At 43.5% G+C, this 14,659-nt stretch overlaps 1 protein-coding gene and 1 long non-coding RNA gene across 37 annotated transcripts in view; one reads left to right on the forward strand and one right to left on the reverse strand.

The window, feature by feature from the left end:
* Positions 1 to 14,659, forward strand: part of KALRN (kalirin RhoGEF kinase) — a 783,799-nt gene that overhangs the window by 463,469 nt on the left and 305,671 nt on the right. For all 33 annotated transcript variants that reach the window (XM_051859217.2, XM_051859218.2, XM_051859219.2 and 30 more), the window contains 2 exons: positions 4,464 to 4,659; positions 12,814 to 12,980. In XM_051859217.2, the coding sequence (XP_051715177.2) occupies positions 4,464 to 4,659; positions 12,814 to 12,980 (363 nt within the window). The remainder of the gene's footprint in view (positions 1 to 4,463; positions 4,660 to 12,813; positions 12,981 to 14,659) is intronic.
* The window catches only part of LOC103350494 (uncharacterized), a 43,900-nt gene that overhangs the window by 16,091 nt on the left and 13,150 nt on the right, over positions 1 to 14,659 (reverse strand). For 3 of the 4 annotated variants that reach the window (XR_011387954.1, XR_007924644.2, XR_001794702.3), the window contains exons 2-3: positions 12,341 to 12,619; positions 772 to 846 (exon numbers count right to left, since the gene is read on the reverse strand). This is a non-coding gene — a long non-coding RNA (uncharacterized lncRNA). Of the gene's footprint in view, positions 1 to 771; positions 847 to 2,563; positions 2,772 to 12,340; positions 12,620 to 14,659 lie in introns of all 4 variants that reach the window. The other variant, XR_007924643.2, reaches the window with a different exon arrangement.

The raw sequence follows: 14,659 nt of genomic DNA on the forward strand, positions 1-14,659 counted from the left end.
TTTTTGCAGCCTTGTGTCTGTGTTAGCAAACGAACCCACATTCCATGTTAGAAGATGAGCCAAAGGAAAACATCTGGGCCTGGGAGTTTTCATGAAATTCTTCATGCCAGAGGACTTGTTTTGAAGCATGGTCAGGACTTAAACATACTGAGAGAAGGGACGAGCATTTCAGGGCTATTGGATCAGGGAAGGAGGCTGTAAGGGGTAGGACTCACTCTCAAGATTGACAGTAAACTCACTAGTTCATGACAGAAGTGCTTGAGGTAAGCGTGGAAAGAGAGATGTGTCCATTAGCAGTAAGGTAAGCTGCACCTTTAAAAACAGATTTTTCTTTAAAAAATAAATAAAAAGCATCTAATATGCCAGCCTTGTACCCCAGAAGGAAGGTGGGGAGGAGGAACCCCATAGGAGAATATTCTTTGAGGAAGCAGAATTCACTCAGGGAAGAGAATAAACTCCAGCAAAGATTAAAAATGTGCCGGTCAGACTAAATGAAGACTGTGGGCACCAGTGCTTGGGAGGAACAGGAGGAAGGTCATGTAGATCCACGAAGGTTTGAGTCAGGCTGTTCTGTTGGGTAGCCCCTTGAAATCATCATTTTTCAATCATGATAGACTTTTGCTCTTGTCAGGTGAGGAGGGAGGAGGAAGGAAAGGAGAGGGAAGAAGAGAAAGTAGAAACGCTGGAGTAGAATCCTGGACACATTGCACATTCGATTTAGATTCCAGTTCCCAAGACACCAGACGTCTAAGCCTCATTCTTCTAACGCACCTCAGCCTTCCCCTGCTTTCCGCACCTGAACTCTTCCCACACCTTTCCTTGCCTTGGGACCACTTTGATATCTTTCTGCAAAGAAGAAAACATTCATCATAGAGTCAGTTTCATGGAAACAAAACAAAAACTAAAATGGAAAGGAAAGGCAGACTTTCTTTTCAAGCTTGTTTTCTGAGGTTTTTTTCGGTCCCCTAATTTCCCATAGTTACTAGGCAAGGAATGAACTAGAAATTGTGGTTTGAGCCATTTTCAGTATATCACCTCTTAAACAGATTATGTCTACAATATATGAAGTACTCTTACAAATCTATAATAAAATATAATTAACCCAGGGGCAGACATTTAGCCTAGCAGTTAAGATGCCATCAGGATACTCGAGTCCCAAATCAAAGTACCTGGGTTCCCTTCCCGGTCCTGGCTCCTGATTCCAGCTTCCTGATACTGCAGGCCCTGGGAGGCAGTAGCAATAGCTCAAATTTCTGCCAACTACATGATAGACCTGGATTGAGTTCCTTGTTCCCAGTTCCATATTAGTAGATGGGATCTCTTTCTCTCTGTGTGTCTGTCCCTAAAATAATAAATTAATAAATATGATGAACCTAGTTTTTAAAAGGCAAAAGGCTTGAAAAGAATTATCTTACATGTACAGAGGACCAATAAACATCGGAAAATGTGTTTGACATCATTAGTCATCAGGGCAACATGAGTCCATAATGAGCTAGCATCTCATGCCCACTAGCGTAGATGAAGTTAAATAGACTGATAATGCCAAATAATGAAGATGTAGAGAAACTGGAACTTTCATACATTGCTACTGAGAATGTAAACTGTCACAATAACTTTAAAAAACTCTCTGACAGTTTCCTATAAAGTTAAATATATACCTGCCCTTTGACCCTATAATTCCATTCCTAGGTAATCACTGAAGAACAGTGATTTCTATGCTCACAGAAAGATCTGTAGAAAAATTGTCACCTCAACATTATTCTCAATAGACAAATACTGGAAACGACCAAAAAGTTAATCAGCAGGAGAATAGATAAACAAATTATAGTTATCTATACCATGGAATATCATTCAACTATAGCAAGGAATCAAAAGTTGATACAACATGAATGAATTTCAAATACATCATGTTGAACAAAAGAGGCCAAACATAAAAGAGTGCATACTGTATGATTTCAATCATACGGAATCCAAGAATAGGCAAAGCTGTATCTATGATGTTAGAAATCAGGAAGTGGTCCCTGGAGTGGGGGTTGAGGGAGGGCAGAAACTGACTGGAAGGGACATGAATAGAGTCTCAGGGTCACACACAAACAGAGAGAGAGAGAGAGAGAGGTGATAGCTACACAGGCATATAAAATTATAAAAATTCAGAGCTGAATCCTTAAAATTTGTATATAAATTATATTTATTTTTTAAATATAAGAAGTAAAAGCATTGGCCTATTAATCTTGTAAATTCTCTCATAAATTGCAAATCAATTTTCTTCTCTATTTAACCCCTCTCTAGTTAGAGAATAAAGTACTTTCCAAAAATGAGGCTATAACAGAAACATGTTTCTGCTACCAATCTATAGTTCCCAGATCTACCAAGAACTTCCTACAATGAGTAGATACTATGTCTTCCTGTCGAACTTAGTGAATCCCGGAGTTAAAAAGATATAGGGGCAAGAGGTGGGATCGCAGGGCAGTGAGGGTGGTATTTTTACAGTTCTCCCATATCTTCTTCAAAGAGAGCAACTACACTTTCATGTGTTTCTATTTTGCTTGAAGAAAGGTCTTACTGTTAGACGACAAATGGAATCCTGTGACGCAGACAGCAGCCCCTGTGAAGCACTGCCTGGTGTTCCCATTCCAGCGAGCGTAGTCCCCACACAGAATGAAGAACGCCTCTCCCACTGGCCTCAGGCTGGGCTTTCTTTTCCCTGTGCTCCAGTGCCCCTGCAGCAGCAGCACTTAGTAACTGGGAAGGAGATATCAAGGCTCCTGGTGCTGCAGAGACAATGGAAGAACCAATTATGGATATCAGCAAAACTTTTTTTTTTTGACAGGCAGAGTGGACAGTGAGAGAGAGAGACAGAGAGAAAGGTCTTCCTTTGCCATTGGTTCACCCTCCAATGGCCGCCACGGCTGGCGCGCTGCAGCCGGCACACCGCAGCCAGCGCACCGCGCTGATCCGATGGCAGGAGCCAGGTACTTATCCTGGTCTCCCATGGGGTGCAGGGCCCAAGCACTTGGGCCATCCTCCACTGCACTCCCTGGCCACAGCAGAGAGCTGGCCTGGAAGAGGGGCAACCGGAACAGAATCCGGCACCCCGACCGGGACTAGAACCCGGTGTGCCGGCACCACTAGGTGGAGGATTAGCCTAGTGAGCCGCGGCGCCGGCCTTCAGCAAAACTTTTAAAAGGTGGCAAAACAAAAGTAGCCAGACACTACATGCAAGTTACATTCAACTGTGTGGCTGCCTCTTACCCTGCTCCCTAGCAGAAATGAGATTCACCATAACAAAGTCTGCTGAACCAGGGGTATATGCTTAGACTGCTTGAGCAGACTGCAAATGTGTAACCTGGGTGAGACTTTATTTGAAAAAGATGATGAGTACCTATGCTATTGCCTTCACAGAGCTACTGTGGGGGAGAAGGGGATATGAGATAACAGATCTGAAAACCACATTTAAGAAGTTTTAATTTTGATTCAAGTATCAGGAGGAATGATTATCTAATTCTGTATCGCTAAGATCCTATTCTGTGGATGACCACGTAGATCGTAAAAGAGCTAAACTGGACTTAGTCTTGTGTGCAGAGCTGAAAGTAGAGTAAGTGAAATCATGTGAGTTAGGGGGTGGAGCAATAAAACCTTAGCAAATTCACAGGAGGACAAGTTTTCCATTTATTACATGGCTCAGTCCTTATTAAAATCATTAATGTCTTTCAATTGATTAACATCTGCTTCAATTTTCAGAGACAGCACACTTACACGTTATGTAGTTGCTATTTCCAGGCATCAGCTTTTGTAATAAAGGGAGAGGATACTGCACAATGGAACACAGGGACCATGAGGGAACCCTTGGGTTAGCTCTACACCAACTCATTAACCAATTGTGTCACCTTGGGCCATTCCCCAGGCTTCTCTAGCCTTGGCTTCTGAATAGACGCTCCACTGTTTAACTTCTGAGAACCTCTTCATTTGGGAAAAATTTTTAGATCAATAGTTGTGAGAAGGTGTGCAAAGTGTTTGCAGTCAGTTGAAGAACTGAACCACATCTGAAACTTTGCTCCTTGCCAGCAAGGTGAACTTTGGGCAGATCACTTCATCCATCTGAGAGGAAGTCAACAAGATGGACCTGGAGCTTTCTGGCTGCCTGCCTCATTGGGTCATGGGGGCTTTGAATGAGATGGCGTATACAAATCATTAGAAACCACCATTCAAAATACATGTATTAGCTACTATTCCTTTGCTGTTGCTATAGACATCGAAACATGCAGAGAATATTTTAAATCCACCTATCTATGATTGTGTGGCAGTGTTGCTTAAATATATTCTAAGGGTCAAAGAGATTTGACACCTCTCTTCAGAAGGGTGGATTAGTTATTAAGACATGGAGTGAGCTTCAACTTAGCACAGCCTAGAAGTCTCTCATGAACCCAGTGAGCCTGAACAAAATGATGGTGGTTCCCACACAGGTGACTGCAGAGCTAGATGCCTGGAATGAGGACCTGCTCCGGCAGATGAATGACTTCAACACGGAGGATCTGACCTTGGCAGAACAGCGGCTACAGCGGCACACAGAGCGGAAACTGGCCATGAACAACATGACCTTTGAGGTCATCCAGCAGGGCCAGGATCTACACCAGTACATCATGGAGGTCCAGGCATCAGGTAGGCACTCTACCATTCTTCTGGGGGCAGGGGGGATGATATAAGCAAGAATACAAGTTTGCCTCCCGGGATCATTTCCATGCTATTTTTCATTTTATTCCTACAAAGAACAGAAAAAATTTACCCCTGTGTAAGAATGAAATTGAAACCATGAGAGCTGAAGAAGCTTGTCCAAGATTATCCTATTAGGCTGTAGTAGAGATAGGAATAGGGCCAGGGTCACCCAGCACTACAGAGAGAATGGGGGAACCAGCGACTGAAATGAGCAAAAATTTTTTAAAAATAGCTTGAAAAAAATCACAGGCAGCCAGACACACATGCAAATTGTATTCAGGTGCATAGTTGCCTCCTAGTCTGCTCCCTGCTCCATCCCCGAAGGGAGTCTCCTGCCCTGCCCTCCACTACCAGATGGCCTCCTAGTCTCCATGCTTTGGAGTCCTCAATTTTTATCATTGGTTTGTGGATGAAGGTAAGTACTGCTGATAAAAAATTTATGGCAGCATCATATAATTTTATACCTTCTCAGAGACGTGGCTGTTACCCAGATTTAACTTCTTTTCCTGCTCAAGGTTTACTCAAAATTTATCTGACAAGTGCATGATACTTTATGTTCTGCCTGCTGCTCTCCAAGATGACCTTTGAGGTTAGAACTAGAGAGAACCTTTAGTGATCCCCAAGTACAGCTAGGCCACAAGGAAAGAAGCCACGCACCTTGTTGCGTATTGGTGGCATGCTGAAACCAAGGTCTTCCACTATCCACCCACCGTGTTGCCCTCCCTCCCAGAGCCTTATGGCTCAAGCTCCTCATTCTCCAATATGAAGTGGACAGTTGAGACCATCAAGTCTTAAAAACACAGTTGGGGGGTGGGCTTTTGGCACTTAGTTAAGTCACCACTAGGGATGCCTGCATCCCCTATCAGAGCGCCTGGTTCAAAACATTTCTACTTACTATTCTCCTGATTCCAACTTCCTGCTGAAACACACCTGGGAATGGTGTTGGCTCAATACTTGGATCCCTGACACCCACATGGGAACCCTGGATTGAGTTCTGGGCTCCTGGCTTTGGCCTGGCCCAACTCTGACTGTTGCAGGGTATCTGGGGAGTGAATCATCAAATGGAAGATCTATTATCTCTCTCCCCTACTCCCTCTCCCTCTCTGCCTGTCAAATTAAAATTAAAATAGATACATAAAATTTCAAAAAAAAAAAAAACAACACAGTTGGGCCATGTCCCTGCTTACTGTTAAGAATATTAACAGTCATGAGATTTTCAGGGGACCTTGGCAGAGTTACTGGACTTTAGGATACTTGTGTTTTATTTTGCTGTGTAGTTGTTAGTAACCCAAAAAGCTAAATATTTTACCAGCATTCAAAGGAACTTCACTTTAAACCAAAGGAGAGAAAAACCAGAAAATTCTGTTCACTTTTGTCTGCATGGTGTTTCCTTGAGTTTTCATTTGTGTTATAAAGAGATTACAGCTGTCTATAATATCTGGACCCAGAAGATCTGGGCCAGGAAGGGCCACTCACCTTTTAGCTTGGGGATTTTTTTTTTAAATGCAGTGCCCGGGCCTCATGCCCAGATATTCTGATTTAACTCTCTCTGAGTGAGACTTGGACATCAGCAAAAAACTCCTTCAGTGATTCACCTGTGCAGCCAGGCTGTGACCCAATGCTTTTCATGACAAATCAAAACAGCTACTGTCTGTAGATTGACCTAGGACACTGGCTCTCAAGGCGTGGTCTCCAGTTCAGCAGTGTCAGCAGAACATGAGAACATGTTTGAAAATGCAAGTTCAAAGGTGCATCCCTAAAACCCATCACATCAAAGTATCTTTGGATAGGGCCCGAAATTCTCTGCTTCCACAATCCCTCCAGGTGGTTCTGCTGCACCAGACCTTCTACTCAGGATGAGCCCTGGACAAGCAGCACTGCCTGGCAGCTGCATTGCTAAAGTGTGGACTCACAGGCTTTATCCAAGACTTGTGAGTCTGAGTCTGTATGTTGACAAAACTTCCAGGTAAACCATGTGCAATGTAAAATTTAAGAAGCAGTGTTCTAGGACACAGATTGTACTTTTGGGGGACTTATTAGGAAAGGTGGAAGCAGTAGTATGCCCTCCCTGTGATTGAGAATCTTGTCTGGACTCAGGGCCTCACCTTCTGGCTTGCCCTTGTGATGCACACTATCGCTGTCTGTCTGGGGAAGACTATACCCCTTGAGAAAATGCCTAGAAGACACAGTGCTGAGGACGGATTCTGGGCAGAGAGCTATGCAACAAGGTTCACCTTTCACCCCTCAGAATGTATGTGGCAGACAAAGAGCTTTGTCTGCTTGCAGAGCTGCACCAGGGTGCAGACATGACCTTGGCAAGCCAACCTCTATCTCCGAGAGCCAAGTATCCATGGTAACAGAAAGACTGCTGGGAGCTGGCAGTCTCCAAGGACTGCTTGTGACGGGGGTTGGCTGAGTTTGGTGTCCACCTTAGCCATGAGGGCTGAGTGGGTGAAAATACCCCAGGCAAATTGTCTGCCCATCCCCACAGTTTCCTGTCCTAGAAATGAGCTTCTTTATTTTTTTTTAACTTTTATTTAATGAATATAAATTTCCAAAGTACGACTTATGGATTACAATGGCTTCCCCCCCATACCGTCCCTCCCACCCACAACCCTCCCCTTTCCCACTCCCTCTCCCCTTCCATTCACATCAAGATGAAATGAGCTTCTTTAAATGTGGCTTGATTGGCCCCTCCACCCTCCTTGCTGATGCTAGCTGTTCCTCTCCACTGCCACAGCTACTTTTCAATCTGGATTGCCCCATGAGGCTTCAAAGGGGATGAATCCAGGGATTTCAGGACACTCACTCCCTGTCAATGTCTGCCTGCTCCTGCAAAGAAGACGTCTATCTCACCTCTGGGCTTGCAGTGGGGTGCGGGTGGGGATTAGAGTAACAACAGAGCATGGCGGAGGTGAAGTTAGAACGGGGGTGAAACACAGCTGAGCCCAACTCCCCAACCATGACCTAGAAATGAGGACTTCAGAGACATAGAACTGAGGCAATAAATGGCTCAGGCATTTACAGTGTTTGTCTAATGAACTACATTTGGATTAAAGGTAACATAAACTGTTGTCCTAGAAAAAGGACAGTTAACAAAATAAGACTTTGTTTTTAGACCACCATGGTAAATTAATTAATGATTTATATTTTGATTTGTAAATTTACAGTAAATGCAACTTGGGATGTTGCAAACATTTCTTTTCTAAGATTTATTTACTTATAAGTCATAATTACAGATAAAGAGAGAGAGAATTTTGATTGATCTTCCATCTGCTGGTCTACTCCCCAAATGGCTACAACAGCTATGGCTAGGCAAGGTTGAAACTGGGACCCAGGAGCCTCCTCCAGGTCTCCCATGTGGGTGTAGGGGCCCAAGCACTGGGGCTATCATTTGCTGCTTTCCCAGGTGCATTATCAGGAAGCTGGATCAGAAGTGGAGCAGCTGGGACTCGAACCAGAGCCCAAGTGGCATGCTGGCACCGCAGACAGTGGCTTAACCCACTGCACCACATTGCTGGCCCCAGTGAACACTTAGTTTCAAATGTGAGGTTTGTAACATTGAGCCAGGCTCTACTGAATCCTTCTGATGTACCAACAGTTCCAACCAAAGCAAAAGCACTAGATTAAGTCAATATCAATAGAGATGAAGGCAAATAGAAACAACTTCTTAATTTATTCAAGTTTTTACCTCGCTGTAGCTTTATCTGTTTCAGCCTCAGGTTGGGAGGTGGTAGGTTTTGCTGGGAAGAACTAAGTTTGGGAGAATGTGCTAGATGAATTCAAGAGCCTCTTGCACTCCCCGTGAGCAGCCTGGAAGTCCCTTTCCTTTCTCGTTAGACCTCAGTCTCCTCTGTCCAGTGCAGCAGGTGGGCCTTCCAGCTTTCACCTGTATGACTCAGCCAAACCCCCCCCCCATTATGCCACAGGTTTTCCTTCTCTCTGATGAGATTGACCACATGTTTGTATCCTCCTTAGGAATAAGACAAATGCTGCATGTCCTGTAGATATATTGCCTTTGTGGTTTAATCAAAGCATCAAGTTCTCTCTTTTTGTAAGATTTTTAAATCTTACAAAATCTTTGGACTCTATGGCAATGATGCTTAAAATTTACTGTGCCTGAGAAGAATCCAGCTCCAGCATTTGCAAATACTGCAAATAAATTGTTAAATAATGTTTTGTGAGGATCACTCTTCTCCCTGAGCAGAGATTAAGAGCACAGGCATGAGAGGAAATCCTGAGTTGAAATCTCAGCCACAGCTTTCATTAGTGGGATGTCTTTGGGCATGGTACTCAGTCCCAGGAAGCCTTCCCTTCCCCTGAAAACTGGTGATCACCAGAGTACCTGCCACCTGGAGTCTCTGTGAGGGGCCTGTGGGATAATACAAGAGCATGCATAGGGTTCAGGAAGGCCCAACTACTGTCCTTACACACGCTGGGGCCTCTGAGTTATTGACATTCCTGTAGCTTTTCCAGTGGCTCCAGAGTAGGACCCTTTTTTCTCTTGACCTTCCCAGCATCCAGCAGAGTGGTTACATCTTGCACACAGCAAACTCTCAATAACAACATTTGCTGAATTAATCACAGGTGAACCTCAGTGTAGGTGGAAGGGTGAAACAGATGTAGGTAAAAATAATGGACCACAAGTATCTTATTTGTGTTGTAAAAGGAGAGGCCTATATTTTTTCAAAATGGATGCTACTCTGAGGGTAATAGGAATGTGGATGTGGTGGGGGCTGAGTGCAGGAGAAGAGAACTTTGATGTGAAACAGTGGTTCTCAGCCTGGCTGTGGATTTAGAATCACCTAGTGGACTTCTTTTAAAAAGTAGTGTCTGGGCCCCACCCCTCAGGGAGTCTTAACAAGTGGTCTAGGGCAGGCCCAGATATTTTTAAACTCCCAGGTGATTCTGTGGTACAGCCAGGGTTGAGAACACTGCTCTAAAAACCTGATTAAAGGACTTCGTAATCTCTGACTTGGGTGTTGTATACAGAAGAAGTGACACAGAAAGAGTAGGGAGAGGAGGAGAAAAGAGAAAAGATGTTCTTTATGAGACAGACACAGAAATTTCAACACACTGACAACTAAAAGCCATGCTTACAGGATGGACCATGTGGCCAGGAATATAAATTCTGACCCATGAACTATAGCCATGTCTCTCCTGGAAATTATCTCAAATGTCCCAGTCATGGGGTCTGCCCAGGACGTGGTGGGTTTTTTTTTTCTCCCCAGAAACCCTTTAGTTAAGGAATACAGACTTCATACATTTCACAATTACAACTTCAGGAGCATGGTGATTCTTTTTTAAAGTTCTCCAATTGACTCTAACATGAGCCAGGGTTGAGAGTACTGGTCTAATAGCATTCAAACCACCATAGTTTTTTTTAATATTTATTTATTTGAAAGTCAGAATTACAGAAAGAGAGAGATCTTCCATCTGTTGGGTCATTCCCCAAATGGCTGCAATGGCCAAGGCTGGCCAGTATGTTTGGGAGGTGTAAGAGAGAGGGTTAATATTTATTAGGTCCATCTAGAGTAAGTCTTCTTGCGTTGTTGAAGAGTGGCAGGAGCAGTGGGCATCATCTTCATCATTTTACTCCTTGTGTTCATCTCACATAAAATAATACCACGTGATAGATGAACATACAGGGGCTGGGTCTCAGGGAAGCAGAGAACCTGTCCTGGAAGAAGTTCTAACCCGGTGGCAGGCCTCTTTAATGAGTTACCACGCTTAGAGAGCCTATTTGCATGCAGGTGGCAGGGGTGAGCCAAGAGCTTCACAGAGAAAGATACTTTGCCCAGGCCTGGCATACTAAACACTGGACACACACACAGAATGGAAACGAGCTGGAATAAATCTGCATTGTGACTGCAAGTGAGGAAGAGCTTCTACTTCTGTTGATAGACCTTAAACTTCATTTCCAGAAAGTAAACATGGGGGTCAGGAGTCATCCCACCTTTCCTAGCACTGCAGTGGTAGAATTTTTTCTTTCTTGTTTTTTATTTCAGTAAAGGAGAAGGTCTACCTCATCCTTTTGGTGACTGAAAATAGTAACTTGAGGGAGTTGGCTGGCAAAAGCACAATCAGTTCTTTTCTGTCTCCAGGAGATATTTCAGGATCTGGGACTTGGAATTATGAAATGACAGAAAAAATAAACATGAAAAGCTTCTGAAATTATTATCATGTAGCACCAGAAAAAAAAAACTTCTTCCCACTCTCCCATATTGTCCTTATATAAAACACTATTTTTGCCTCCAGAAATGAATCTCCCTTGGTGTGTACAGACTTTCCTTACACTCCTCCAACTGTGCTGCAGGTGTATTTGTGGCAGCAGTGATGAATTTCTGATTGTGTGAGTCAGCAGGATGGGGAAATCTCCAAAAGGAGGCTTATTTTTTAGGTGCCTATATATTCAGATTGGTGGGTTGCTCTGCGTTTGATCCCCATGGAAGTACACTTCCCTCTGGTGACTTCACTGCTGGTCTTTTGAGCCTGAACTCTCATACTCTTTGGCTCTCTATTCTTCAGCTTCTCAGACCAGGTGTCAGCATCAGGACCACAGCTACAATGGGTCGTAGATTATAGGATGAGGAACCAGGAAAAGGATTTGGACTGAACAAAGAGGATACAGAGCCAGATGGAGTCAGGGATCAGAATAAGCAAGTAATCCAAAGTTAGAATTTTCCCAAGGCTTAGAATCTGAGCAAACAAGTAGACTATCAGAATTGTTTTAGGTAAGAGTTAGGAACCCAGAAAATCATGTGACTATAATAATCTATATTTATTGTTTGCATGTGTCATGTGTGTGTGTGTGTGTAAGAGAGAGAGATGCTTCACATGCATTATCTCATTGAATCCTACCAACAAATTTAGGAGGTAGGTAACTTATGAAGTAGGTAGATATGTAAAATCCTATTTACATACAAGGAAAATGAAGCTTTTGAGAGAATAGGTAACTTGTGCAAGATCAAGATTCTAACCCAGGACTGATTCCAAAGCTAGTATACTTTTCATGTAGTCTTCAAGAACCAAGTAAGACATCAAATTCAAGTCACAAGCAGACAAAAGAACTTCGATAACTAGGGAGTCCCTTTGCTCCATCTCAGAGATGATTACACTTCCAAAGGCAGAAATCCACTGGAGGAGTTTCTGCCTGGGGCCTGCTGGTGGTAGGGTATGAGTAGGAGCCATGTGTGATGGGGAGGAAAGTTTGTGCACACCTGTGCTCATGTACTGGGAGAGGTATATAGAAAAGCAAGACAGGAGGTTGGCATGGAATGGAGCCACAGCTCCCGACAGGCAGATAGTGACTCAAAACAAGTCAGGCAGTTGGCAGTTTATTAATGTTGGGTGGTTTTTCCATAAATATTGATAACACTTGTCAGTGACTGACTGGGGTTGCTAATTGCTTTAAATCAATAGAAAAAAATGAGCATACTTTCCTCGTGTGTTCACAACTTCAGTGTAACGGCTTTTCCAAATGGATAACATTCAGTCTCCCTGTGGCACTGTGGCCGTAGTTTATTATGTGTGTTTGAGAGCTAGCAGGTATTTCTAAGAGCTGCTTTATTAGTAGTTGGCTAATAAAATCATCACTACCCAGCTGCTCTCATCAGAGTGGACTTACCATCTAGTGGTAAATTATTTCTGACATGGTAACAGAGAATGTGCCTTTGGCAGCAGTTTCTGAAGCAAGGTCTCTTGGAGTTGGCGTTGCAGTTTCCAGTGTGATCCAGAGGCTTGCTCATGAATCATCCAGGTGTAAGCACATCCCCCAGCAAGGCCTGCTGGCCACTGTCTTGTCTAAGGATGGACTTCCAGAGAAACAATCTCTAACTCCCGTTGATAATGAGGAGCTGACCATCTGTTGCAAAGCAGTTCCCAGGCAAACGGTCATCCATTTCTCCTACAGAGATGGCATGGTTTGAGTATCGTAAACAAGGGCTATGAAGATTGTCTAGTTTCATGGAGGGACAGGTAGAGTTTGGAAGGGGATTGACAACAGCTATTTCCAAACTCCAATTTTCCTATGCTTATTGAAGGAAATGTAGTATTCACAGTACTATCTGGTTTTTAATTGTTTACTTTTTTGAAAATCAGGAATTGAGTTAATCTGTGAAAAAGACATTGATCTGGCAGCCCAGGTGCAAGAACTACTGGAGTTTCTCCATGAGAAGCAACATGAATTGGAGCTCAACGCCGAGCAGACCCATAAGCGGCTAGAACAGTGCCTCCAACTACGGCACCTCCAGGCCGAGGTCAAACAGGTGAGCCTGGCCCTTCGGTGCAGCCTGTGCTTACTGGCTAGTTGAGCCTGGCCTGAGGCCTGCACTTGGTAGGGAAGTAAAGCATACAGAGCCACTGGTGTATCCCTTAAGTATCTGGAAGTTAGGAAATCGGTAAGTTAAGACCACCTGTATTAACTTCTGAAAGTCTGACTGCTGGTAACAAATAGACCCAACAGTGCAAAGGTTCAAAGTATAAATGCACTCTCTCACACAGCCATCTAGGAGATACTAGGTTTCTCAAGTTGTCCTCAGTCAGTGAATCTATTCTCTTCCTTTCTGTCACATAGACCATGTGAAATACAAATTTATCAACAAGGATATTCAGGCTTTAAAGCAAGGCTGATCCATTAGGGTGCAGATATGCTGTTACGGTATCTGACACATAGTCGTGGACAGTGAGCGGCAGCAATCACCATCGTTATTTCTAGTGTGTGTATGATTCTTAGAAGAACATTACCATTCTCAAATCAATGTCAAAAAGAAAAAATTCTTATCTGCGGGAGGCATTATATTGGGCGTTTTACCCAAAAGCACACCCAGATCTCCAGGAACCTCTAGGAACACACAATGACTGCTGACACAGTATAAAATATTACATTCTTATATTATGAAGAAATTAATTTGGTAATTATTGTAGCCATAATGAATAGAGATCTCTTGTTTGGACAAAGTCAGGTTGAAGTAGAAGTATTAATAATAGTTCCACTTCCATGTGCCATTTGTATATCAATCAGTCCTCACAATCACCTTCTGAAGCAGATATTATTCCTATTTTACAGATGAGGGCACTGAAGCTTAGTGAGGCCACCAGACAATGGTCACATTGGTGGAAAATCACCGCCACCCTCCACTGGGCCTGTAGGGCTCCCCAGCAGGGCAGGCGCCCTGTCATTTCCATAGGTGCTCCTTTCAGCTCCACGTTCTCCAAAACAATCCCTATCCCCCTGCTTCTCCTAGGCAGAGCGCTGCCCAAATTATGCTAATGTGAGAAACATGTTCCTCTTTTATTTTTTTTTCTTGTCAACTCTCCTTTTACTTTTTTTTTTAAACTTTTATTTAATGAATATAAATTTCCAAAGTACAGCTTATGGATTACAATGGCTTCCCCCCCATAACGGCCCTCCCACCCGCAACCCTCCTCTTTCGAACTCCCTCTCCCCTTCCATTCACATCAAGATTCATTTTCGTTTCTCTTTACATACAGAAGATCAGTTTAGCATATATTAAGTAAAGAGTTCAACAGTTTGCTCCCACACAGAAACATAAAGTGAACAATACTGTTTGAGTACTCGTTATAGCATTAAATCACAATGTACAGCACACTAAGGACAGAGATCCTACATGAGGAGTAAGTGCACAGTGACTCCTGTTGTTGACTTAACAAATTGACACTCTTGTTTATGGCATCAGTAATCACCCTAGGCTCTTGTCATGAGCTGCCAAAGCTATGGAAGCCCCCTGAGTTCACTGACTCTGATCATATTTAGACAAAGCCATGGTCAAAGTGGAAGTTCTCTCCTCCCTTCAGAGAAAGGTACCTCCTTCTTTGATGGCCCATTCTTTCCACTGGGATCTCACTCACGGAGATCTTTCATTTAGGTCCCCCCCCCCCCGCCCCAGAGTGTCTTGGCTTTCCATGCCTGAAATACTCTCATGGG

Source organism: Oryctolagus cuniculus, chromosome 4 (genome assembly GCF_964237555.1).
Source record: "Oryctolagus cuniculus chromosome 4, mOryCun1.1, whole genome shotgun sequence".
NCBI classification, from domain to species: Eukaryota; Metazoa; Chordata; class Mammalia; order Lagomorpha; family Leporidae; genus Oryctolagus; species Oryctolagus cuniculus.